Raw genomic sequence first — 23,782 nt, 5'->3', positions numbered from 1 at the left:
CCCAACTCATTGGAATCAGGGCCTGGAGAACCATTCTAGCAGAATAGGTCAGCCGGGTTAATGAACTCAGGTGGAAAAGAACTTACGGTGAATGCTTGAGAGAATTGTTGGGAAGACGAGCCGTGGACCGAGTCATCAAAAGTATACGCTGTGTCGTTGGCATTGAATGAGGCTTCGCCAGCCTCGGCAGCAGCACAATCATCACCATAATCTACTCGCTCATCTTCTTCTTGGTCCTGACCATCGACTTCCATGACATCTTTCGGTGCACCTCCAAGCATACGAACGATCGCTGGGATTTGAGACGAGCGCAGAAGATCAAGCTCATCCTGGCGCAGCTGTTGAACAGTGCTGGAGTTCTCTTTGCATCTCTTCCACATTAACTCAACGTTATTTCCAAAACCCGTACCGTTCAGTCGAGGATCGGTATCATCAGCTACTGCCTGGATGAATTGCGGCATGGTTCCATGCATTTCAGTTCCAAGGTAGATTACGGAATGATTGGCATTACTACTAGCGACTTCAGTTTGCAGAAGGGCCTTCAAAAGCTCGTCCTTGAACAAGATCTTGGCAGGTCCGGGATTGAAGTGAGCAGCATTCTTAGGTTTCATTCCTGACTCTCCAGGCTCGAACTTCTGCAATGCACCAGAGGGAACATGCAATTTGACAATGAGAGAGTTTGGAGTATTGCCTTCCTCATTTTGCTCCTCGTCGTCATCTTCAGTGCTGTAATTTAGAGCAGCCTTGGCAGATCTCTTCCGGCTGCGGGGAGTTGGACTGGTGAATGGGTCCGGACTGGAGATTTTACCAACAACGATACGCTTGCCTCGGCTTGTGGTCTTCTTCTTCAAGTTGGGATTATAATCCTCATCCGATGCGAGATCAGCAGGATCAACTTCAGACTCCGACTCTTCCTTGATCAACTTCTTAGAGCGAGTGCTGCGACCAGATCCAGTGGCACAAGAACCGCCCTTGGCAACTCGTTTTGCCTCACGCTCCTCGGCTCTAGCCTTCTTGGCACTCTCCTTCAGAGCACGTTGTCCAGCAGTCCATTCGTCAACCTCAGCAGGCTTTCGATTACGACGTTCTCCCGGCTTGAGATCCTCCTTGGGGACAGTGACGAGCTCGTTCTTTGGGATCTTACGGTACTTGCCAGATCCTCGAACTAAGCCAGGAACGACCAAACTCTCCTTTCTATCGGTAACATCATCGGTCCAACGGACAGCCTTGGTCTTAGTTGGATACGGTGAGTCCATGTCGCGGATATATCCACGTAGAGTTGGGTCGACAGGACTGGTAGCCTTGCCAAGGACTGGGGGAATCATGTGGCCTTCTGTGACCAAGACGTCGCGCAGCTTGTTGAGCATTTGCGTAGCACTTGGACCACTGGAGCCTGGGTTGAGTCGATGGACGATGCTATCCCACGGAATTTGTACGCCCTGCTTGTGACACTCATACTGGATGTGGAGTACCAGCTTGTCAATCATTCTTGGACCTGGTTGTAGTTCGTTAACGGCGATTTTATGCCAGATGAAAAGTCGAGCAAGAAAAAAGCGAAACTTACGGTGCCACAGAACCAACTTTCGCCCAACTTGACGACCATTTGGATCAACAAGACCATTCTCAGTCTTCAGCTTCTTTCTAGCCTTCTCCATGTTATTCATTGCACGCGGAACGAACTGGCTAATGTTTCCCTCAGCATCCATATATGCCTCTTCACGAACACCCTTCTGATCAATCATCTCGCCGCTATCAGAATCGTATTCCCCGTCATTTTCCTTCATTGGCTTCAATGGATTGATCTCCTCTTGCTCCTCAGCGAGCGTACCACCTGGGGTGCCATTTACCGTGACCTCAGGAGAGAAGTCAACAGTCTTCGACCTACTCTTAGCACTGTTGGGAGTATTTTGACCATCTTCACTAGTGTTAGCATTGAAGTCATCTTCCGCCTGCAGATCTGCGAATGGGATCCCCTTCGAGTTGACTTTCTTCATCCACTTGTGTCGGAAGGGCACCATACTTGCTGGCTTCGTAACCTTGTCTGCCGATACTTTGTCCCTGTTCGACTTGATGACCGAAGCGACACCTCTATTCTTCTTAATTGGGGTGGGAGTCTCGGGACCACGGCCTGGCACGTTCGGATCGAAGGTTGAAGGGCAGGGACGAGAACTGGCGGGACGGCCGTCGTTGGTGGGCGTCTTGGCAGGCATCTTTATTTATTTCGGAGATCCCATGCGGTCTATGGAAAGATGCGTTAGCCATGTTGTGCAAACTTCTGCCAATGTCGCATCAATGCAGATTGGAGTCGGCAAATCAGGTCACGTGGTGTTTTGATAACGTCATGGCTCGTGGATGGAGAGGGCTCTATCCACCAGGCTGGCATGGGCTTGCAAACCATTGGGTATGCATAAAACTCGGTGATAACCGGGTAGATGAGTGTAGGGAGGATTAATGAAGGCACATCTGACTCGATCTGTGGAAACGCCAACTCGGGCCGAGGTTTGGCTGGATATCCAACGTACCACTGAAATACTGAAGCTTATTCTTCCCGTTGCCACAAAGTTGTATGCAGACAAGAAGAAAGGTCTTCTTGGAAGATCCACGCAGGCTTGTGGATAGAATGCAAAGGCAGAGAGATCTCGACAAGCAGCAGATCGATCCAGGCAGTGCAGCGACGTTGCCACAACGCTCAGCAAACCTCGAGAATGACAAGCTAGAGGGATCGCAGAAATCGACCAGAACGCCAATTTCAATGCAATAGGTATTTCAATGCAGGAGGTGATTGCGTTGTATCCGCAGGAAGGATCTACGGAGCTTCGGAGCCAGTCGCCGTTGTTGAAGAAGCAAGGCAAGCAATTGAACCCCAATGGCACCAAAGATGATAGCCAAAGCCCAGTGGCGGCGAAGCAAGATGAAGCTGTTGCGAAGATTGAGTGGAGTAGTGTTGTTTTTGTGTAGGGAAAGGTGATGACGTTGTAGGGAGGAAATTGATTTTGAAGAGACACCGTCGCAGCCTCGTCGGCGTCGGTGCTTAAGGCACCGAGTATGGTAGCCTGATTACACCAGAGAAGAGTAGAAGGGATGGTTGGAGAAAGTGAATTCTTTGAGGTGGAAGGAAGATGAATTTGGGAAGAGAATCCAGCAAGAGGCTGCGTCGGTGCTAGGGAAACAGAGAACGCCAAGACACAATGGGAGGACCACGAAAGTGGCCGCGGACGCGAAATTTGTGTTAATTTAAGGGAAAACTGATTGCTCACCTTGAATTGGGAGATGCCAATCGTCTGATTGAGTGGTTTGGAGAGAAATGAGTGCAAAGCAATTGCAAGGTTGTATACACATTCAAGGTTGAAGAGAAGAGGTTATTGTGAGCGTGTTGTGGTCAGGGACGACTTCGAAGTTCAGACCATCTCGAATTGGAGTTAGCGTGTTGCGACGCTCTTTTACTGTCCCTATCTCCCACAGTCTGCCGTCGATGAGATGGAAGAGGTATTCCTTTGACAAGTGAGGACACCAAATATCGTACGAAGTTGGTTTTGGACTGCACGTTACTGTTCAGACTTGCTGGCTACTCTGTCTCCTGCAACACATGGAGAACAAAGGAGGACGTGTGAAGCTCAAGAATGTTCACAGCGTCAATGTCTTCCGTCCTGGCTAGAGTGTTTTGTTTGATGGCGTATGTCCTTGGCCCATGGCGTCCACAGGCATTGTGAGGATCAAGAAGTTGTACAGCAGTGCTTCTCCAGCATGTTTTCATGGTGACACCAATAATATACTACCAAAGGATTGTTCCAGCATCAGCAGCCTCCACCGGTAGGCAGGGAAGGCAGGGAAGAAACCCGGCGTAGCACTGACGATTGAGAGCAACGATATTTATGGTGGCATCACAAAACTTTACATTCTGGTATCCATTTTCTAATATCCAGTACGTCTTTGATGAAGAGCAGTCGGCATCCGAGAGCATACAATGAGAGGCTCGACGTCGTATTCCATTCTTCTTTCTGTTTATTTAGACAGAATTGGGTTTCTGTTGACTGCTCCTCTCCAGAATTGCATGTGGAAATCTATATACTCCATTTTTTGTAAAAGAACGACTTCAATTAGCAGCCAGGAAAGCATCCAGACCAATCTCACACAAGATCAGACGATTCCAAGACAGACGAGAACAACAGATTCCTTGCAACCCGTGGATATCATTACTTTCATGTCTACCTACCCATCGACAAAGTATATTGCGTCTCGTCTCCCAGAAACCCATATGATGCGCCATTGATCAATGCTCATTCTCCTGTCTCTAAAACGCCGTCAACCCATCACTCCAGAGTATGCTCTATACCAGCTTCTTGACTCCAGCAACATCGATTTCAAGGCAAGACCTTCTTGAACCACTTCTTCAGCTTGTTCTTATCCTGGCCATCACTATATCCCTCACCACTGGTATAGCCCTCGCCAACATACCCGCTATCCTCGCTCTGACCTTGACCTTGAGTAGCGCCGTCACCCTCCTGCCACTCCCAAGGCACAATCTGCTTTCGCTCCTCAACCTCCCGGATCCCAACCTGCATCCTGACTGTGATCTTCTCGCCTGACATCATCTCCTCCGCCTCTTTGGCCGCCTGTCTGAACCTCCTGTCTCTAGCCTGCGCACGCTCGGTCTCCTCGGCTTCTCTCTGCCATGTACGATAGGCTTCTAGTTCCTCAGCGGTGGTGGCTCGGTAGCGTTGGCTGCGCTCGATATCTTGTCTCTCGCCGCGATCTAAGCGCTCTTCTCTCAAGCGACGCTGTTTGGCTTCTTCGGTGGCCCAGGTCTCTTCCCACCAGCGAGTCTTGTGGTCTTCATCCTCGGATGTGAAGGAGTTGTCTTTCTGGAGCACGGAGAGAGTTAGTTGAAATATATTTTTTGTGAGAGCATGAAGTTGGCTGATCTCCGAGAGTCTAGTGAGAATTCACTTACGAACATACCAGGATTTACTGGCTTTCCATACTTGGTTTTGGGTAGAACATATGTGTCAGAGTACGGAGGATGCGGGGGCTGGTTTGGCATCCTTCGACCCTTACCTGCAACATTGTCAGGAAATTGCTCGAACGCCCTCTGGAATGGCAATTCTTACCGTCGTATGGAGCTGCCGCTTCTGTGCTGCAATGGAATCAATATGCAGCAGGTATAGGACGGACTCCAAAGACTTCAATTCTTCTCCAGCACGGTGCAAGAAAATTCCAGAAGATATGCACACAAAGAAGCAAGCGGGACAAAATGTCGACGGGATCCTGGCTACAGAGGGACCTCGAAAGTGTCTTGGGCAAAGAACACTTCTCCAGAAGATGGTGGTGGTGATCAAGAAAATTGGATCTCATCCTGTCCTCGTTGACAATAACAATATTAGTCACGTGGTCGGTTATTTCAAAGTGAGCTTCAATAGACCACTGGGAAATTGTCTCATTTGGAGTCATCACGCCATTTTCTATGGAGAAACACCTAAGGTAGTTGGATGATTTCCGGGCCGTTCCGAACCAGTTAGTCAATCGGAAAATACAGGACCAGCGCCTTCCCTGTTGAGAGCGAATTCTACAGATGGATTTAGTAAGAGCTTCTCTTCCAACTCGTCCAGACACCATCAACAAACCAAGAAGACAAGATATTCCTCCTGGATAGCTCAAGATCAAAACAGATAGAGAGACATGTATGCCGCCTTACTCAACAATCACTGGGCTATCTGGCCCACCTTGCTCGTTGGACGAATAGGGCATCGGCGGCTGATATGATATCCTCTGGGGCTCTCCGCTCAGCAGTCATCCCATTCCAGCACTTCCATAATCGTTCGGCGAGGAGAATCCATATGGATGTTTTGATTCCATGCCATACGTTGTACCGATGCTTGATGCTCCCATGCCGGGCCCAGACATATTGCTGCCGTAGGTGTTGACTCCAACTAATCCCCATTGTAGCCGTCATTCATGCCCATTCCGATGGCAGCATATTGAGTTGGCGTATCGTAGTATTGCAGCAGATTGGCGGTTTCGTCGAGACTGAGTTGGCCAGGTTGATGTTTCTTATCCACCTCTGCTTTGACTTCCAGTTGCTCTGTCTTTGCCACAACTGGCTCCGTCTTGACAGTGCCGAAGCCCTCATCATCGTCTTCGGCTGTGTTTTCTTCGAGGAAGTGATCGGTCTTGCGTTTCTTGGCTTTGGGAGTGGTTGATGAAGATTGGGTTGGCTCAGTGCGCACTGGCTTAAGACTTCGTGGTGCGGGCTTGACGGTTGCTGCATTGGGAGCGATGCCGTGGGCGCGCTTCATGCGTTCGTATCTCTTGGCTCTGCGGTTCAGATGGGTCAGCTTCTGGTCTGATGTGAATTCGCGCTTGGGACGATTGCTTGAGATGATTTGCGGGGTTGAAGGATGGATGTTGCCTTACGCTGCGCCTTTGCTGACGATCTTGCATTCTTTTGCAACTTGACTGAAGTCCACCTGGAAATGTATCAGCACACTATTGTCTTCATTCCATGGACCTGCTCATACTTTGCCATTGTTGCTATATCGAATGCAGCTGATGAGGAACTTGAATTGCTCTTCATTGGAAGCCGGAGCCATGCTGATGAGTCAAGACTCCGAGTCCCCCTTTACTTGTCGTCCGTAGAACAGAGAAGGACGTCTGAGACCTGGTTGTGGATGACGGATTGAAGTGTTTCAAGGATGAAGTGAGTCTCCTGCAGAATTGCTGATGACAGACTGAGATGAAGTTGGAAGTGAGGAGATGTCTTGGATTTAAAGATAGCAGGATCAGGACCATGATCCAACCTACAGTCTTGTCATGCAGAGCCTTGGTGCAGATTGTGGCAAGTGGCTGTGATGTGTCTTTGAGGCTGGTGAATGTTGCGTGAGCAGCAATGAGGCCAACTGACATCGTTTACCTATTGGAGGAGGAAAGGTCAATTGATGAAAGAAGCCCTCAAACTCTTTGAAGGTCAGGACCCCTTGTCACAATCCTACTACCATCAATCGCACGGATCGCTGCATTTTAATCAAACAGCGAAGGACTTCACGGGACCATACGGTCGTTTGAAAGAGATGAAGAATTCATTCAACAGAATCCCCATGCCAGCTGCCTAACCAGAGCATATCCGCCAATCTCATAAAAACGCAGGTGAAAATCCCATTTCACATGAAAATTACCAATTCAATGCTCAGAGCAAAGAACGAAGCTGTCCATGACTTTAAAGACCGAAGCCATGGTCAGAAAGAAAGAGTTAGAAAGAAACCAGATCCACCACTTTAAGTTCATCCATCACTGCAACCCTGAAAACTCCGTGCATGCCAAGCGATCTGTAACCCAAGGGCTGAGGTCGTCTTTGTTCAGACATATCAAGCAAGCGAGGAGACTTCGAAGTTGTCGTGTCGGTCATTGTAATGGAAAATCAAGCTTCGTCATCTGTATGAACATGCAAGTAAGCGAGTGGCCATCAAATAATGTACAAAATAAAGTGTACCAAAAACAAGTTCATCAGCCGCAGAGCGCAGCACGATCAACGCCGTTCTCGAACTTCCAGAGGACCCACTGCTCGAGTGCGATACCGTGAGACTGGGCGTCGAGGATGTCTTGGTTGCGGTAGGGATAATCGTAACCGTTGATGTTCATGTACAAGACTTCGTTGACGAAGTATGCCAGAGCATCGACTGCAACACTTGTAGCGACGGTGAGAGGCTCTTCAGTTGGACGGGTGGGAGGATTGGCAGATGAAGGTTCAGCAGCCAACTGACCAGATGGAGAGACGCTATCATTGGTAGTGGAGCTTCCATTGACAGACTGCCCATGTGTGGCTTCGGCAGAATGGACAGACGAAGTTCCCATAGCCGATTGACCAACTTCAGGGACAAAGTCGATGGCAGTTGTAACTCCGGTCTCTACTTGATCTGGTCGGGAATAGATAACAACGAAACAAGAAGCATTGGGGGCTTTACCAGCTTCATCCTTCATGGCGTCAGCAGACTCCTCCTCGGCATCCTCAACATCAGCGTCATCGGCGTCACTCTGGGGTTTGGGTTAGCTTCAGAAAAAAAACCCCAGTAATCTCTGGATTGAACCTACCTTGCTGGCAGCAGCCTTAGCCTTTGCATCTCCCTTCTTGGCAGTAGCCTTCTTAGAGGTAGCACTGGCCTTCTTTGGAGCTGTGGTCTTGCCGACAGTCTTCTTCGGAGCCTTCTTAGCAACAGCACGAGCACGCTTTCTGAGGGACTATTAGCCTCATGATATTAAATGATGCTGACCTTTAGGTCTTTTGCGAACCATCGGAGTCCAAGTCTGGGAGATGATGGAGGAAAGCAATTGGAGTGTGAACTTACTGGCCATTGGTACCATCGTTTTCCTCCGAGCCATCAGCAGCAGCGGCCTCAGAGACCGTACTGCCTGTACCACCGGCAACGACATTGACCTCAGGGTGGGCAGCCTTGATCTTTTCAAAGAGCTTCTTGCAGGAAGTGCGAGCGTTACGGGAGTACTTTATGCCGCAGATTTGTGCAATGACTTCAAAGTCAATCTGAGTTGCGATCTTAGCTCCGTTCAGTTCGTTCGTGAAAGTCGTTTTGTCTTGAATGTGCCGTGAGACGGGGCTGTTCGGGAGGATTTGGCATGATGGGGGAAAGGGAGGTGTGGACACCGAAGCAAGAGCCAGAGCAGGCTGTGATATTCAGACGGAAGCATCCAGTAAAAAGATATTCAAGGCAGCGGGTGTGGATTGAAGAATAGATTTGGTTGTTTTTTGTGATGGAAGCAAGGCTTGAGAAGAATCAGAGAGGTAAACAGCCAAAACTTACCTTAGGGATATCACCAAGCTGAGCGACTACAGCAGCAAGCATAGTGGTCTGTGATACATGTCAGTGAGAGCTCAAGAATCGATCGAGGTGTTGAGGCTGAGAATGCCGGAGAGGGGGCGTCTTTCATGGTTTGTAGAAGAGCATCAGAAGCTGAACAGAATGAAATGACTTGCCTCGCCTGCAGTGAGAGCAGTGCTGGAATCAGCACCATTAGCGGCCTTTGGTGGCATTTTGAAGATGTTGTTATGGCCTGCAAGATATGGTCAGCTTCAAGTCGCGCAGCAGAAAGAAGTCAGCGACTTCTGAACGCGACAACGACGTACCTTCTTGGGAGAATTTGTGTATCGGGAGACAAGTCTACGAAGAGACTTGATAACTGTATGAAGCGAAAGGTTGCAATTGAGCACTGCTATTGCGATGAAGTTGTCGGTCTGTGGAAGAAAGGAATTTTGTTGTTGTTTTCAGGAGGGAAGCTGGAGGAGCGCGTCTGCGACCTTTTTGTAGGCGAGCAGCCAGCAGAGTCAGGCTGCAAGCACACTAGTGCAGAGATCGACTGCAGCAAAGCAGAGAAGCTGCTATGGTAGTTTATGTTCATTCACCTTCTGCTCTGGCTGATACGATTTCTGGAAGTAGTGTCATGCACTCCAGAGACCTCCATTATTGCCTGATTCTGCACAGAGAGTATGAGCTTTGGCCTGTTGGAATCCGGTCTTACGGTCTTTGAAGGAGATATGGAATCTGCAATAGTACTCATGATAGATAAGCCAGTGATGCTGGAAGACCTAAGTTGAGGATAACGGCCACATCAATTGAGATTCGCTGAAAAGAAGAATCAAGAGACAAAGATAATGTTTTCATGATGATTTCATTGCATTGATCTATGTATTCATCCAGACCAGCTAAGAAAGTAAGGATCTCCTGGCGAATAGGGGAAAGCCGAAGCCAGAACTTCTCTTTCTTACCAAACCACGAACCTCTGGTTCCGAAAGAAAACGCAGATGAGGCCCTCCAACTCAGAGAGAAAAAGACCTCATATCCGAAGACGCTAAACGCCACCATGAACAGCCCAAAGGAAATAACCCCAGATATCCTGCCCCCTCAACAACCATAAATATTCAGCCAGCAAAAGCTTTTGTTGTAGTCAAAGAAGAGCGATGCCACGCAGGTATCAGACTCCAGAAACTTCAATGAATTGATTGAGTATAGGTGTAGCGGAACTCAATCTAAGCCTCATCATCCTGCTTGACGCTGGAAGATCCTTGAATTAGCTTCTGTCTATCAGGAATATGGTGCATCCCGGGTGTGCTTACGTGGTGTCCTTAGCATCCTCCATTTCCTCATCAGCATCAGCCTCCTCGTCATCATCCTCAGCCTTAACAGCAGATTTGACAGCCTTCTTGACTGGGGTCTTCTTGGTAGCGGAACCCTTTGGAGTAGCCTTACCCTTGGTAATCTTGCCCTTTGGGGTCTTGGGTGGAGCAGGTGTCTTGGGGATAGTGGGAGTGGCAGCATTTCCGTCACCAGCGGAAGCAGAAGCAGCAGCAGCAGCAGCCTTGGCGCCGGCAGTGCTGATGGCAAGGTTGTACTTCTTCTTGAAGAGGGAAATCTTATTGGTGACCGAGCGAGGGTTACTGTAGTTGAGGGCCACTGCGATCTTGGTGGCATCAACCTGGAGAGAAGTAACATGTCAGCGTGTGTTAATATGGAGGCGCAATGCTTCGGTGTGGATGGTGGAGGTTGAACTTCTGATTTACGACATGATGGTTGTGCGAGACGGCTGACTCTAGTCAAGCATAGCCAGCTCAAGGGCGAAGACTTGTCCGGGGAAGAGTACAGTGCATCAAACCAGGCCAGATGATTTTCAACTCGCATTTAGGGCAATGCAGATGAGGAGCCGCGATGAAGAGGGAGAAGTTGACCCTTGAATGCGAATACCAATGCGGGCGAAGACGTAGAAGTCAACTTACAGTGAGACTCCCAGCAACAGAGTTTCTAAGGCAGGTGAGTAAGAACTCGACGTCCTGCTGGCTCATGGTCTCCTTGGCGCCTCCATTGGCGGTGGCAGTCTCGGTGTCTGACATGATGATGAAGATGGTGGTTCGTTGAATAAAGTATTTCGGGTCTGCTCGAGAGAATGTCAACAAACCATGATGATAAGTAATACACGATGAATGGAAGAGCTTACGTGTGTGTGTGTGTGTGTGTATGTAAGAAGGTGCTTGACTCAAGATGCCAAAAGCAGCTTTGATCAAGTACGAGTGCGAAAGCGTGAATGTATTTTTGTGGTCGTGATGTTGTGCGACGATGAGGAGTGTTGATGAGGGATTGTTGGGAGGGATTTATACTGTGCGGTGGGCTGGGCAACGCGCACATCATGATGCGGTATTGATTAGGCTGCAACGTCTGTGCTAGAACATTCACTGACATTGTGGAAGCGCATTATTGATCAATCGTACGTCATTGCACCACCTCATTCTTTGGCATTCTGTATTCTGAATTCTGCAGTTTTCGATTTTTTAAGCTCGCGAAACTACTCCGGAATCATCATTCCGTGCGTCATCAGCGTCCTCTGTGCTTGATTACCTCAATGATTTGATTTTTAAACCCAGACCAAAGCTCAAACACTGATCTTAGTATGCTTAACATTGTCTTGATGTTGATTGTAGTTAGTAGAGCTTATCCGTCATCTCTTGGCTTCAATCCATGTCCAGCAAAGCTCGTATCAACTCCTTCTCTTTGAATGAATTTATCGCATGTGCACTTGCATGAAAAATTAACTCCAATACGCATCAATGCCACTGCAACACTTAATGTGGGACAGGTACCATCCTATGGACTCAACAGAACACTGCATTGCGATTTCTCCCTCCTCCAAACGCTCATGGGGAAGCGTTTCATTGTTTTTCTTTCTGCGCCGACGAACGATACGCTGTTCCTTCCATGACCATATTCCGTCCCGACTCTACAATGAATGGGAATTCTTGCAGATATTGCGGCGATCCAGCAGGTTCTTTACATTGATCCTGGAAATTAGATGAAAAGTGTTGGTATTTCCATGTTTTCCACAACTCTTGCACCATGTTCAACCATCGAAAATCATCCCACAGGCGATCAGTACAAAAGTTCCGTGGTTCCGTAAGATGAATGAAGTTTCTTGACACAAAAAGCAAGCTGTATTCACATCCCGATCTGAATATTGGAAGGACCGTCGGCTAAAGTACTCAAAAATTCTGCGATGTTTGTTTGCAGCATCCTTGGAGACTGCAGCCACATCCGCTTGCATTCAAGGCCAGACAATCCTGCAAAACAGCACAATCAGCCAGCTTAATCTCATCACTAGAGCAATTTTCGCAATCCTGCCGTCGCGTGATGATATTTTGTCTTTCTGGTCGCACCTGGATACAGTTCAGACCTGCTGTTTACATTCGCTTAACTGTGGCTAGCTCAATGTCACATGATGTGGCGCTGGTACTGGCTGGCGGAAGCTGCCAAGCTTCATCGTGAGTTTGATATTCACATTCACGAGCATGGTCTCATAGAAAGGGTGGTTTTCAAGCAAGAAAAATACGTGATGGTTGCTGCTGACCATTTGTTCATTTTTTTTCAGAATTAGCTGCCTCGAGAAATGCAGACCACGCCTGCCCAGATCATTCCCATACTGTGATCCTCAGATCAGTCGCAAACACCCGTGGAAGCAGAAAAGAAAGAAAAGATTCCACCCTAGAAACATATTTATACCAACAGAAGTCATTGATATCTGCTTCGAGACCCCAGTTCCGTATCAATGCCATTGAATCGATCAAGCTAGATCGTGGATTAGTATTTACAATGAGTCTGTCTGCGCAGTTGGCTTACTCAAAGAGATGGAGACTCCAGAATTGTAAACATTCAGATCTCCTCCTCATCTTCATGATGACCATTCTGGTACTGCTGGTAGTTGTTGTAGAGCTGCTCGTGAAGAGCGTTGTCGAAGGTGTAAGCATCGGCTTCCTCCTCGGCGACTTCGCCAGCTTCAGCGTCGACGAACTTCTCATCTTCTTCCTCGACCTCAGCTTGGGTGCCTGGCTCAGCCTTGACCTTAGCCTTGGTTACCTTGGGCTTGCGAGGAGCACGAGGCTTGGTGACCTTGGTGGGAGTTGTGTTGGTTCCGGAACCGACGTTGGTATCCTTCTTGCCACGGCCTTTGGTGGGGGTGGTGGTTGGTGGGTGGGATCCATCTTCCTTGTAGCCGATGGCCTTCTTGATTTGTCCGAAACGAACTTTGGCGCAGTTGGCATTGGAGTAACCGGCACGGGTGGCAACCATGTTCCAGTCAACCTATTGGACTCGTTAGAGAATGTATTCATGATACGAAATTGAAGATGAGATAAAATCTGAACTCATAGGGGAAAGCTGAGCATGATGATAGGAGACGTTTCGATCTGGATGATTCCAGACGAGATGGTCTCGGTGGTGGTGACTGCGAGATGAAGAGAATTGCACTACTCACCTCTGGCTTGTTGGTCATACATTGCATGATGGTGAGAAAGAAGAAAGCCTCCTTATCAGTGGGAGCACGAGGAGTCTTGGTGTCAGCCATTCTACCACAGTGGTTAGCATAGATGATGGGGTTTTATAGAACGGAGAGACTACGTTGCCAGATTTGTAATGATGATGAAACTTTGTTGGAATTTCAATCTATGTAAAGGTTAAACTGGAGTTCACCTGATGACAAAGGAGGAGATCGAGATCGAGATCGAGATCGAATACTCCAAACAGTGCTGAGGGGTGGAGACATGAGTTGTATCTACTTACGTTTGAGGGTGTTTGTGATTGCGCTACAAGATCGAAAGTGCTGTGTGGTAGAATCGCTGCCGAAGTGTTTTTGAGTTGTTGAATTGTAGAGAAAGCAGGTTGCAAGATGGAAATGGAGGTAGAACTATTCACCAGTAGCTAAAGTTCAGAGAGAAAGCTCGGCTATTGTGCAAAGCTAGCTCCGAACCTCGTTGCAAATGCTTCATGTATGCTAAAGATGTTTCAGGCAGCCATGAAACTTGTTGTTCGAGTGAATCTATTTTTTCTAACCTAGATTTCCTTTTTATAGGTCTTAGAGGTGACCAGTTTTTTGCTGAACATCTCATCGCTAGCCAAGAGCTCAGAATTCCTTCAGGAGAGGCTTTGTGTCAGCACTCCAGCATTTTTCAAGCAATGCCGAGATTCTCTAAGCTCCAGCAATCGTTCCAAATGTATACAAGATAATTTATGCTTACAGCAACATGAATGCACAACAACTCTTAAGGTGTCATTCTGGGGCATCTAGTTATGGTGTTTGTGCTGAAGTTTAGGGCATTCCCAAGATTTCGGTTAAGTGCGGGGTAATTTTCAGGGCGCACTGCCCTGTAGGTTTAGCGATGTCACACCGAAGCTCTTCAAATCGTCAACCATAGGGTTTCCTAGACCACAATTCAACGACATGTATCAGGTTTGATTTGGAGTGAAATATGTTTGTTGATCAGTGACTAATTTTCATTTATTGTATTGCACCAAATTAGTTGTTTTCCGATGTCCCCTTGGCCCTCCTGCCTGCCCCTGCCCCCCAACTAAGATCAACTCGTGATGATCTCACCATTCCATCTCGTCAGCAGCATCGTCGGCTCTCTCTGTTTCTTCATCTTCCCCAGCAATTTCTTCCATCACCACGTTACCCTTGTTTCCACGTCCAAAGTTGACTCCCACGCTCTTGCTCCTTCCCCTCATTGGAATAGACTTTGCAACCTTGGAAGGAGACAGATTTGTGCCACTACCAATCTCGTTCTTGAGAGTCTCTTTCTTTACACGCGGCTTCGAGGGAGACTTCGGCTCTGCTGATCCGTCTTTCTTGAGGAGTTCTCGTCGGATCTGTCCGAAGCGAAAGCGAGCGGTGCTTGGGGAGTTGTAGCCAGCTGTTGCTGCCACAACAGCCCAGTCCACCTGATCATCACAATTTAGAACTCCATAACATAGTCGCTTGGTCTCACTTACATCAGGAGTTTCCTTCATGTTGGTGAAAATGGCCTGGAAGAATGATAGCTGGGTTGGGCCAGCCTTGGTGCTGGTATTGACTTCAGGCATTTTGCTTTGTGACTTTGGGAGATGAGCGATGTAGATTATCTGTGTGACGATATGGGCTGAATAGTTGAATATTGGAAATGCGGGAAAGTTTTGCTCAGCTTCATATTTATATATCTTCGGCTATGTTGCTCTAGATATCAAGACAAGACAATCCATACAGGCGTAGTACACCAACCAACAGAAACTGCATTCAGTGACCAGCACGTTTGCCCAGTTCTGCGGATAGCAGTATCCAACAGTGATTGCTCCGATGTGAGCTTTCAAATTCTAAGAATGGTATAAGACTTAGTGAAGTCGTTGTCTGGGATATGCTACACGGAAGCAAGGATTAAGCACAACCCGACACCCCTCGCTTAGGATGCCTGTAGCAAAAACAAACATCCAGATGCAGATTGCATGCAAATATTCCCTGTTTGTCGCGAAGTACAAGGAAAAATTCAGCTAGCACGGACCGAGTATTGTTCTAGACCCACTGACGTCGTGAACATCACTTCGCAGTAGTGCCGGGGCATCATTCGAGATAACGGCCGCGTCAAGTCTGCCTGATGTAGCGGGTTACCTAGCCGATGTGATCCCTTTTACATGACAAACCCTGCATATCTGCAGGTTACCGCCTACCCCTCTTGATTGAGCCCCTCATTTTTGTCGATGAGACCAGAAAGTCGGTTCGTACTTTTCACCTACCCTGCGGGTGGTAATTTTCCTTTGAGAAGGATCATCGTGCCTGGATACTTGCAGCCTGATGACATATTTTTGGAAGGGAACTTCTTGGATATAGCCTGGGAAAGCGGGTTTGCTTTTTGCTTATCTCTGTCACTTGTTGGATTTTTGAAAGAGACGGAAGCAGCCCGCTGACCCTCCTTCACTACATCTGAAGATGTGAGATTGGGCAAGGTTACTCCGAATCCTAAGTCGGAACGATCACGACAGGTTATTGATACGGCACGGTCCAGGGATCTATGGAATATTTTGTGATCTTTATTAGGTGTGGCGACGAGACGGCATGCCTTGTTGACGTGAATCCATGCTACTAGTCCTAATCTTCATTTTTTTTATTTACCTTGTCTTTGTCTCCCTCGTTCTGTATCTCGGCTATACACATTGCGAAGGCACACTCACGTTGTTTGCAATTGTTTCCTTACAATATCATCGCTCTCGCCACTTAGACCTCAAGTGAAAAGTCAGTATCCGATAAGCATACTGAAAATTGACAGCTTAATAAATATTACATGCAGCTCCATATCGCCTGCAAAGGCACTTTTCCGGGTTCTCTAAGCTTCAGTCAAGCTATTTGTATGATATGCTGCTTTAATCAACGTCATCCTATATCTTCATTAGCAGCTGAACGATGTGCAGCCGGTCAGGAGCAGTGCAGCACATTTCGGGATAGCTTCACGGCTTCCGGCCAAGTCATCCAGGTCCCCCTTCCTGCTGTCTATGAATGCGATTGGATAACGGATGCATGTAAACGCTTTAGAGATTAATGAGAGTCAAGATTCCTTCTCGATAATCTCAAGTGACTCATTCCGCGAATATCTGCATCGGCACGTTACAGCTCCGGATAAAGTCTATACCAAATGATACTATGTATCTGTAACTTATTTTAAAATGTTTAGTTGCAAGTCATTTTTAGTGCAGAAGATGCGTGCTTTAAAAGGCGGATTAGCCTCGGAAGTTTCTCCTCGATGTAGCTGTACCTGCTCGCTGCTTTTATCAGAGTTTGTTTTTAGGTCGAAAAGCTGCGACACGCAGGAAATGAGTTGATAACAATGGAAGCTTCGTCGAGTGTGAGATATATTATCTATTAAGAGTAGGGATGAACAAAGTAGGAGTTCATTGGTGTGTGGAAGCAAATGAAAACAAGTCACGGTCCAGTCTCTGTCCATAGTTCAATGTCGCGATATATGCATGTCAAATTCTTCAAAGACGAGAATTGCAGTGATTTAGATTACATCAGAGATCGCACGGAATCAAGACTGATAAAAGATGATAATTGATTGGAACTTTCTGAACCACCTTCACTCTAGAAAATAATGATACTGCCAAGTGATCCAGCACGAATTCGGTGAATAAATCACAGAACAAGGGAATCTTCGTCATCTCCTTCAAACTCATCATCATCCAAGCTAGTATCTTCCCACTCCTCCTTGTACGCATCCTCATCATCCGAGCCCTTAGGAGTAGGCTCTCTCCTGACAACAGCCGACACCCCAGTGTGACTTAGATAGTCCTTAGCGAGACATTCGTCGGAGTCTCCAGCTGCGGAAGATGTTGATGCGTTGCTTCTGGAATGAATCTCCCTATCAGGATGATTTGTAGGTGTCCAAGCGGTGTGGATGGCAAGCGCCGAATGTCTTCTGACAGACATTTTCTTTTCATCGTCGTCAACCTTCGGCATCTTCGGAGAAGGAGATGGGGTCATCTTAGTCGATGAATCCTTTCTCTTCGCTGCGGTCTTGGACGGTGTTGTAATTGACTTCTTACTATCGACGTAAACTCTGGCATTAAGTCGAATACGGATCTGTCGGAAACGCTCCTGGGCAGATTTAGCATCTTTATAGCCACAGGCCAGCGCAATGAAGTTCCAGTCAACCTGTAAATAGCAAATATCAGTATTTATAGGGCTTAACAAAAATGGACTAGATTATGGAGAAGCTAGACTTGGTTTGTGTTCGATGTTCATTAGAATTGTCTGGAACAGTTTCGCTTCTGCTGTCGTGGCTGCTGCAAGCTTGGATGGAGATGGCATTTTGTAGACGTTGTAGGGTTCTGGGATAGCTATATATGACCTGATTAGTATTAGCTAAGAAGTACAAATCTATAGCTGACATTAACTTTGTAGATATGAAGTAATGAAGGTCTTTTTTCACTCAAAAGCGTTGAGGTAGAGGATCACAAGTCCGCTTGACTTGAACTTTTGTGGTGTTCAGTTGCTTCTGAGATCAAAGATTACAGGAATTTCAGTGGGAATAAGGGCGGAAGCGAACAGTTATACGTGTAATCAAAAGCGTTTTCTGGAACTTACGAGTCCAGAGGAGCCTGGATGTGATTTGGACCCTTACACAGCTTTGAGACTCTCCGCCAGTGGCTTAGCTTGCATAACTTCCACAAGGGTCGTCAACTGATCCCCGGAGAGAAATGGTCATAAATCAAATCCGGTTTCGACTTTAATCAGTTATCAAGTTTGCATGGCCCCCGAGGTGCTTTTTCCGTCCCCTGGTCTGTCCTCAGGCACACGAGACCTGGGCCGTCACGCCCGCCTCGGTAAATATCAACAAGTTAAGTTAGGAGAACTTCATGGTACATATAAAGTGTGGTGGACGTAAATGGGATAAGATTTGCAAGTACTATCTTCTAATTCTAGTTATTGGAGATCTAGATGTAGGTGGTAATATTTTTATAGATCTATCTCTTAATACATGTATTTGATGCTTAGAAAGATAACCAATAGTTTCTCAAGGAATAAACTCCACAGCAGTGGTAGAAGTCTATAAGCAAGTTCAAGCACAAGGTATGGGACTTGATTGGAAGGCCAAATGCGTGCCTACTTTTGAAAAAAAGTCAGTCCACCATGCCCGTTCCCGACACCCATTCTCCTATGCACCGTCGCTTGCTTACACTTTGGAGATAATAAACTACATACCCTGTGCCAGAATAATGTTTCAGTCTTGGATTTTTGGTCAGATGCAACAGTGCTTTGCTATGATGTAAAACGATAGGGTGAGATTCGACCGGAATGGTACAAAGGCATCAGACTTGGCAATGTGCCAATGACCACTAGTTTGACCTCACTTACTATTATGATACTTCCTCGTTACCTCGTACACAAATAGAATTTTAGATCTCTACGGCTTAATACATATACTACCCTGGAGAAAGCAGATGGTTATTAAAGCGTAACTGAAATTGCCATCAACTGTAAGGGCCCTTGACAAATCAAGTAATAATTTGGCCGCTACGCTCATACAGAACGCCGAGACCTTCAACACCATAGCCCAGGAGAGCCTCATACTCCTGTATGCTCAGGTACTGGATCCAAACACTTCATCTTAAAGACCACTTCCCAAATATATCCTTTTATCACCGTCAATTTTCACAGGGTCTGGTCATTGTACCCACAACTAGTCCGCTTCAGACACGAAGCCATCCACACAAAGAAGTTCAACTGTCCTCAACTCTATCATTATGGATACATTCCCAGAAGAGCGAGTTGGAAAATTGAATTTGGTGTAGGAGGTTCATCTGCTGACTTTTGTGAAGACTTCCCACAATTGAAACCCTGCGAATCCTAGTCGGGGATAGACACTTCAGCCACGCCGATTATCATCTTACCAACAGTATCGAGTCACAAGATACGCTTCGGGCCTTCCAAGCAGGAAATGAAGGACCGTGGTCATATGAAAACACAAGCACGACAGAGTTTTTCGTCAATCTTCCGGCTTACGAAGCACGAGTTTTCCCCCAGCTCATTCGATGGTTGAACAGAGAACAACTGCGAACATTGGACATGGAAGGTCTTGAGCGGGATGAAGATGTATCCGAATGGTGCATCTTACATGTTTTGGCTCGAAGATTTGCCATTCCAGCCTTGGCAGAAGAGACTTTGAGCCGATATCAGACCTGTCGGTCTCCTTTCTGGCAAGGTAATTGGCTCCCACGGGAGAGTGAGGTTGACTATCTGTACCGACTGCCTGTTTTGTCCATTCATATGAGGAACTTCATTGTCAACCACTTCATGGCCGAGACATTCTCTTCTTGGAGTAAGGGTGACATACGGGAGCTGGCAACCCTGGCGGCATCCAACGTCAGCTTCAACTGCGACATCCTCCGAGCGTACAAACAGCACTTGATCATGGAAGTCCACTCATCTGGCTTCTGTGGTGTTCAAGCCTGTCTAGTGCACAATCAGTGGACGACTTCGGATGTTGAAATGCTCGAAAGGTCACCGTCAGCGACGCCCGAGCTTGCTGAGTCAAATGGCTCAATCGATGGTGTCTCGATGGAAGAGAAAGCGGCCACGGCGGCTACAGAGGTGCACAAAGATACGGCAGAATACAGAAGCATCTCTGCAGATCAACTTCTGGGACAAGAAACCGGGCTGTCAGCCTCTGGGGCATAAAATGTTGATTAGAGTCGACCTAGTAAAGGGTTTTCAACTATATATATGCACGTAATTGGGGATTGGAAAGAATTCATTGTTCAATTTTCATGCTTTCTTGAAACTCTCTTGAATTTATGTTGCTAGTGGTCCACGAGTAGCTTTCTTCTTTCGGTTCTATTCTTAGACTTGCCTACAGAATGAAAAAGGTTGGCGTTGCTGTGTGGTGAGTCTATTTGAAATTGCCTCAAAAGCTGGTCCAAGATGGAAATCCCCCATGTCCTTCTTTGCTGCTTAGACTGTAATCATAAGCTTCCAGCTTGTTGACAAAAGTCACAATGTGTGTTCAAGGAGTTAGTTTTGGCGAGAGCGTCTAAACCGTTTTTGGAAAGGCCCCGGATAAATCATGGCGATCTTTCGAGCCCTTCGCTCTCTGCACACCGACCTCGAAATAGCCTCCACTCCACCATCCAACATTCATTTGTCCTGACGCTTTACGGCAGACATTATCCACTGGCATCTGCATCTGATGTTCACATGTTCAGCACTTTCCATACGACTTAGGAAGATCAGAGCGAGGGCCCAGCAACGCATCGTCGCTCGTCTCCGAATATCAGCCTCGAGATATGGGCACCGCGAACTGGCCACGGGCTTTTCATTGCTTACGTTACAATAGATAACTGCGGCTCTATTATCGAGCATCAATACCTTCGCAGCATGTTAAGCACCTGCCAGCGACGGTTAGCCACGGCCGAGGATCCCAACAAAGGAAGCATCTCGGGCCCCATCCAGCATGATCCGCCGCCGCTGCCGCGATTACGTTCTGCAAATCTATAATGGATCATGTCTGTCCAGTCAGAATCAAAGAAAGGTGTAGTTGACGGTGCCTTCGAGATACACCATTGGACAAGAACAACTCAACTGCGACACCGGATCTCCGAGTGGGGCGATGTGGCACATCTGCTAAGAGCCGGAAACAGGATTAAAGTTATCGAGATGATCTGATAACTTCAAAAGCCTATCTGGTTGCTATCTGATCCTTTCCTGATCCCCTTCTGTGCTTCAATACTTCCGAGCCAACAAGCAAATATGGGTCTCGACGGCCTGTCATCAGCACATGGGCTCTTGACCCCCGTGCACTGATGGCCGAACGTCGGCTGTTCCCGCCACGAGTTGATTCGACAGAGATCTGATTAGATTAGATCAAATTTTCCTATCCACTTTCCCATATATCGGCAACATCCCCCACGATTCCGCATTTCGAAGTCTGCGAGCACATTTTGACTGCTGGTGGCTGACTGATCCTCAACATCTGCTCATCATGGGGGTTCTGGAACCCTTCACTACAGCGAACATGGCCTCTACCAGCAAACCTCTGGCTGGCACAACATCGGAGTACACACCTTTACTGAGCGACGAAGAGAGCAGAAGTGTTTTCGATAAAAACCTGCAGGATGAACCAAATCCAGATGCCCAGGAAGGTGTACAAACTGTGGAAGCCATCACTCTCGTGTGGACTAAGGGTTCATTGAGGTTGACTTACGTCTTGTAAGCCCCCCTGCAAGAGCAACCCCGCCAAAGTACTAATAGAAGTACAGCATTCTACTTATAATTGCCGTCAACGCGATACAAACCCAAGTCACACAAAATCTTATGGCATACGTCGTCAGCGATTTCTCGGCGCACTCTCTCATACCGGTCATTGGAATAGTTTCTGGGATAATGAGTGGGGTGCTGACGCTGCCGATCGCGAAGCTGCTGGATATTTGGGGGCGTGCCGAAGGATTTGCTTTCATGACTTTGATTGGCACGACCGGTCTTCTTCTCATGGCAGTCTGCAGAAATGTCGAGACTTATGCTGTGGCACAGGTAGGCACTCCGAGAAGGCCCAATACGGGCTGGTTGACTAATCAGACCAGGTCTTTCATGCCATCGGGTTCGGTGGTATGAGTTACGTTCTCCAAGTTGTTATTACTGATATATCTTCGCTATCTAACCGAGCCCTCGCCGTTGCACTTGCCTCGACCCCATATCTCATCACGACTTTCGCTGGTCCAGGCATCGCAGAGGTCACCTACAACAATCTTGGATTTCGTGGAACTTTTGCCTTATTCGCCGTGTTAACCCCATTGTTGGCTACGCCATTCTGCAGCATGCTGTTCATGAATCAGATGAAAGCGAAACGGATTGGTGTGCTAGCCAAAGATCCGATCAGACGCAGCTGGAGAGCGAGCTTGCTGCACTACACCAAAGAATTCGACGGTAAGACCGTCATCCATGTCCGCTTGAATTTTGCTGAAAGAAATATAGTCCATGGAATCCTCTTCTTGTCGGCAGGACTGGTACTTTTCCTCCTTCCATTTTCGATAACTGGCTACGGATCAAATAACTGGACCTCCCCTTCAATTATATGGATGATAGTACTTGGCTTGGTACTTCTCATTGTCTTTGGCATCTGGGAACGATTTTATGCCAGCCAGCCCTTCATCCCCTATCGACTTTTGCTCGACCGTACCGTAATTGGAGGATGTCTTCTTTGCTCCAGTCGCTTTATCGCATTCTTCTGCTACGATGGATATTACACATCGTACCTTCAGGTTGTCAATGGTCTCTCCATCTCAGAGGCTGGCTATATCAACAACATTTTCTCTGTCGTTGGCACCATCATGTGCTTGGTGGTAGGAGCATTGATCCGTGTCACAGGACGTTTCAAATGGATCGCCTGGATTGCCGTTCCTCTTGAACTCGTCGGAGGCATTACGCTGGCATACTTCCGTCAGCCATACCAACCGATAGCCTACGTGGTTATGGCACAGGTTTTCATCGCCACGGCAGGTGGCGCAATTGTGATTTGCGAGCAGATGGCTGTGATGGCTGTCGTCGAGCACAAACACGTCGCTGCGGTCCTTGCCCTGCTCACTCTCTTTGCTTCCGTTGGGGGCGCACTTGGAAGTGCAGTGTCTGGAGCTATCTGGACCAACACCCTCCCAGGTGCTCTGCTTGAGCGATTGCCTGACTACGCGAAAGGAAATGCAACTGCTATCTATGAGGATCTCGCGTTGCAGCTGAGCTATCCTCGTGGCTCGGAAGTAAGAGATGCCATCATCGGTGCGTATAGTGTTGCACAGATGAGAATGTGTATTGCAGCTACATTTGTCCTTATGTGGGGATTTGTGTGGGTTGGTCTCTGGAGAGATGTGCGGGTCGACACAAAGCAGAATAGAGGGAATGTGCTTTGAGCATCACGATTTAGATGGCATTTACATGGGAGCATACTGGGAGCAATTTGGATACCATTTAGACTTGAGTTAGATTGTCGCTGCATAATAGTGGAGTTTTGGTTCTTGTGTCTTTCGCGTTGTTTTATCCGAGCGAGAGGCTGCGGGACATGTTGTAGCAGCAGATTTTATGCCAAGCTGGCTTTATTTATTGATTTGAATTGTTTGATTTTACCTTGCTAAAGTACACTTTGATGCTTAGTTGAGTCCTTGCATTTGTTGTGACTTCAAGCCCAGCAAGTGCTACAGATATTGTCCATCTGCCAAAGTGTTACCCTGTCATGAGGTCCAATGCTTCTGTTCATCACATCCGAGGTCATAATAGAAGCCCAAGCGGCGGTCTTCATTCGTTCATTGATTCATTACCCCACTGTCTATGTACAAATGCATCGCTTTCTCCCAGCTTTGGAAAGTTTTCTTGCAAAGTTGCTACCGAAGAAAAGAGGAGGTAAAGGTGGAGGTCATTACCATATCATGCCAAAAATCCGTTAAGAAAAAGGCATGAATCA

General features: G+C 47.4%; 10 protein-coding genes across 11 annotated transcripts; 2 read left to right on the top strand and 8 right to left on the bottom strand.

Annotated features, from left to right (window-relative positions):
* Positions 1-35: 35 nt before the first annotated feature.
* On the bottom strand, positions 36-2,210 carry ONS95_010626 (uncharacterized protein; the record flags this gene model as incomplete). Its single annotated transcript, XM_058504237.1, has 1 exon — positions 36-2,210. The coding sequence occupies one exon, from the start codon at positions 2,208-2,210 to the stop codon at positions 36-38; it is 2,175 nt and encodes a 724-aa protein (XP_058360950.1).
* A 2,151-nt stretch (positions 2,211-4,361) lies between these two features.
* Positions 4,362-5,041, bottom strand: ONS95_010625 (uncharacterized protein; the record flags this gene model as incomplete). Its single annotated transcript, XM_058504236.1, has 2 exons — positions 4,362-4,862; positions 4,952-5,041. The coding sequence occupies 2 exons, from the start codon at positions 5,039-5,041 to the stop codon at positions 4,362-4,364; spliced, it is 591 nt and encodes a 196-aa protein (XP_058360949.1).
* Positions 5,042-5,927: 886 nt separating this feature from the next.
* On the bottom strand, positions 5,928-6,293 carry ONS95_010624 (uncharacterized protein; the record flags this gene model as incomplete). Its single annotated transcript, XM_058504235.1, has 1 exon — positions 5,928-6,293. One exon carries the CDS (start codon positions 6,291-6,293, stop codon positions 5,928-5,930), a length of 366 nt encoding a protein of 121 aa, XP_058360948.1.
* A 1,204-nt stretch (positions 6,294-7,497) lies between these two features.
* Positions 7,498-9,037, bottom strand: ONS95_010623 (uncharacterized protein; the record flags this gene model as incomplete). Its single annotated transcript, XM_058504234.1, has 5 exons — positions 7,498-8,025; positions 8,083-8,221; positions 8,337-8,530; positions 8,808-8,855; positions 8,981-9,037. The coding sequence occupies 5 exons, from the start codon at positions 9,035-9,037 to the stop codon at positions 7,498-7,500; spliced, it is 966 nt and encodes a 321-aa protein (XP_058360947.1).
* Positions 9,038-9,615: 578 nt separating this feature from the next.
* On the bottom strand, positions 9,616-11,105 carry ONS95_010622 (uncharacterized protein). The gene is made up of 4 exons (XM_058504233.1): positions 10,993-11,105; positions 10,775-10,929; positions 10,118-10,476; positions 9,616-10,055 (listed from the first exon to the last, which is right to left on the bottom strand). Exons 2-4 carry the CDS (start codon positions 10,886-10,888, stop codon positions 10,031-10,033), a joined length of 498 nt encoding a protein of 165 aa, XP_058360946.1. The 5' UTR covers positions 10,889-10,929; positions 10,993-11,105; the 3' UTR covers positions 9,616-10,030.
* Positions 11,106-12,695: 1,590 nt separating this feature from the next.
* Positions 12,696-13,386, bottom strand: ONS95_010621 (uncharacterized protein; the record flags this gene model as incomplete). The annotated part of the gene is made up of 2 exons (XM_058504232.1): positions 12,696-13,124; positions 13,297-13,386. 2 exons carry the CDS (start codon positions 13,384-13,386, stop codon positions 12,696-12,698), a joined length of 519 nt encoding a protein of 172 aa, XP_058360945.1.
* A 1,022-nt stretch (positions 13,387-14,408) lies between these two features.
* Positions 14,409-14,897, bottom strand: ONS95_010620 (uncharacterized protein; the record flags this gene model as incomplete). The annotated part of the gene is made up of 2 exons (XM_058504231.1): positions 14,409-14,756; positions 14,808-14,897. 2 exons carry the CDS (start codon positions 14,895-14,897, stop codon positions 14,409-14,411), a joined length of 438 nt encoding a protein of 145 aa, XP_058360944.1.
* A 2,074-nt stretch (positions 14,898-16,971) lies between these two features.
* Positions 16,972-17,562, bottom strand: ONS95_010619 (uncharacterized protein; the record flags this gene model as incomplete). The annotated part of the gene is made up of 1 exon (XM_058504230.1): positions 16,972-17,562. Exon 1 carries the CDS (start codon positions 17,317-17,319, stop codon positions 16,972-16,974), a length of 348 nt encoding a protein of 115 aa, XP_058360943.1. The 5' UTR covers positions 17,320-17,562.
* A 1,842-nt stretch (positions 17,563-19,404) lies between these two features.
* On the top strand, positions 19,405-20,016 carry ONS95_010618 (uncharacterized protein; the record flags this gene model as incomplete). The annotated part of the gene is made up of 1 exon (XM_058504229.1): positions 19,405-20,016. One exon carries the CDS (start codon positions 19,405-19,407, stop codon positions 20,014-20,016), a length of 612 nt encoding a protein of 203 aa, XP_058360942.1.
* A 72-nt stretch (positions 20,017-20,088) lies between these two features.
* On the top strand, positions 20,089-23,447 carry ONS95_010617 (uncharacterized protein). 2 transcript variants are annotated; one of them, XM_058504228.1, is made up of 4 exons: positions 20,089-20,221; positions 20,499-21,543; positions 21,594-21,864; positions 21,915-23,447. In XM_058504228.1, the coding sequence occupies exons 2-4, from the start codon at positions 21,317-21,319 to the stop codon at positions 23,232-23,234; spliced, it is 1,818 nt and encodes a 605-aa protein (XP_058360941.1). In that variant the 5' UTR covers positions 20,089-20,221; positions 20,499-21,316; the 3' UTR covers positions 23,235-23,447. The 2 variants fall into 2 exon arrangements, with proteins under 2 accessions (XP_058360941.1, XP_058360940.1); XM_058504227.1 differs by lacking the exon at positions 20,089-20,221 and having other exon boundaries at positions 20,451-21,543; positions 21,594-22,257; positions 22,306-23,447.
* Positions 23,448-23,782: the final 335 nt, after the last annotated feature.

This window comes from Cadophora gregata (assembly GCF_030347475.1).
Source record: "Cadophora gregata isolate MNR1 chromosome Unknown scaffold_4, whole genome shotgun sequence".
NCBI classification, from domain to species: domain Eukaryota; kingdom Fungi; phylum Ascomycota; class Leotiomycetes; order Helotiales; family Ploettnerulaceae; genus Cadophora; species Cadophora gregata.
The sequence above is the reverse complement of the archived record's forward strand: the minus strand, read 5'-3'. Positions and strand labels throughout refer to the sequence as shown.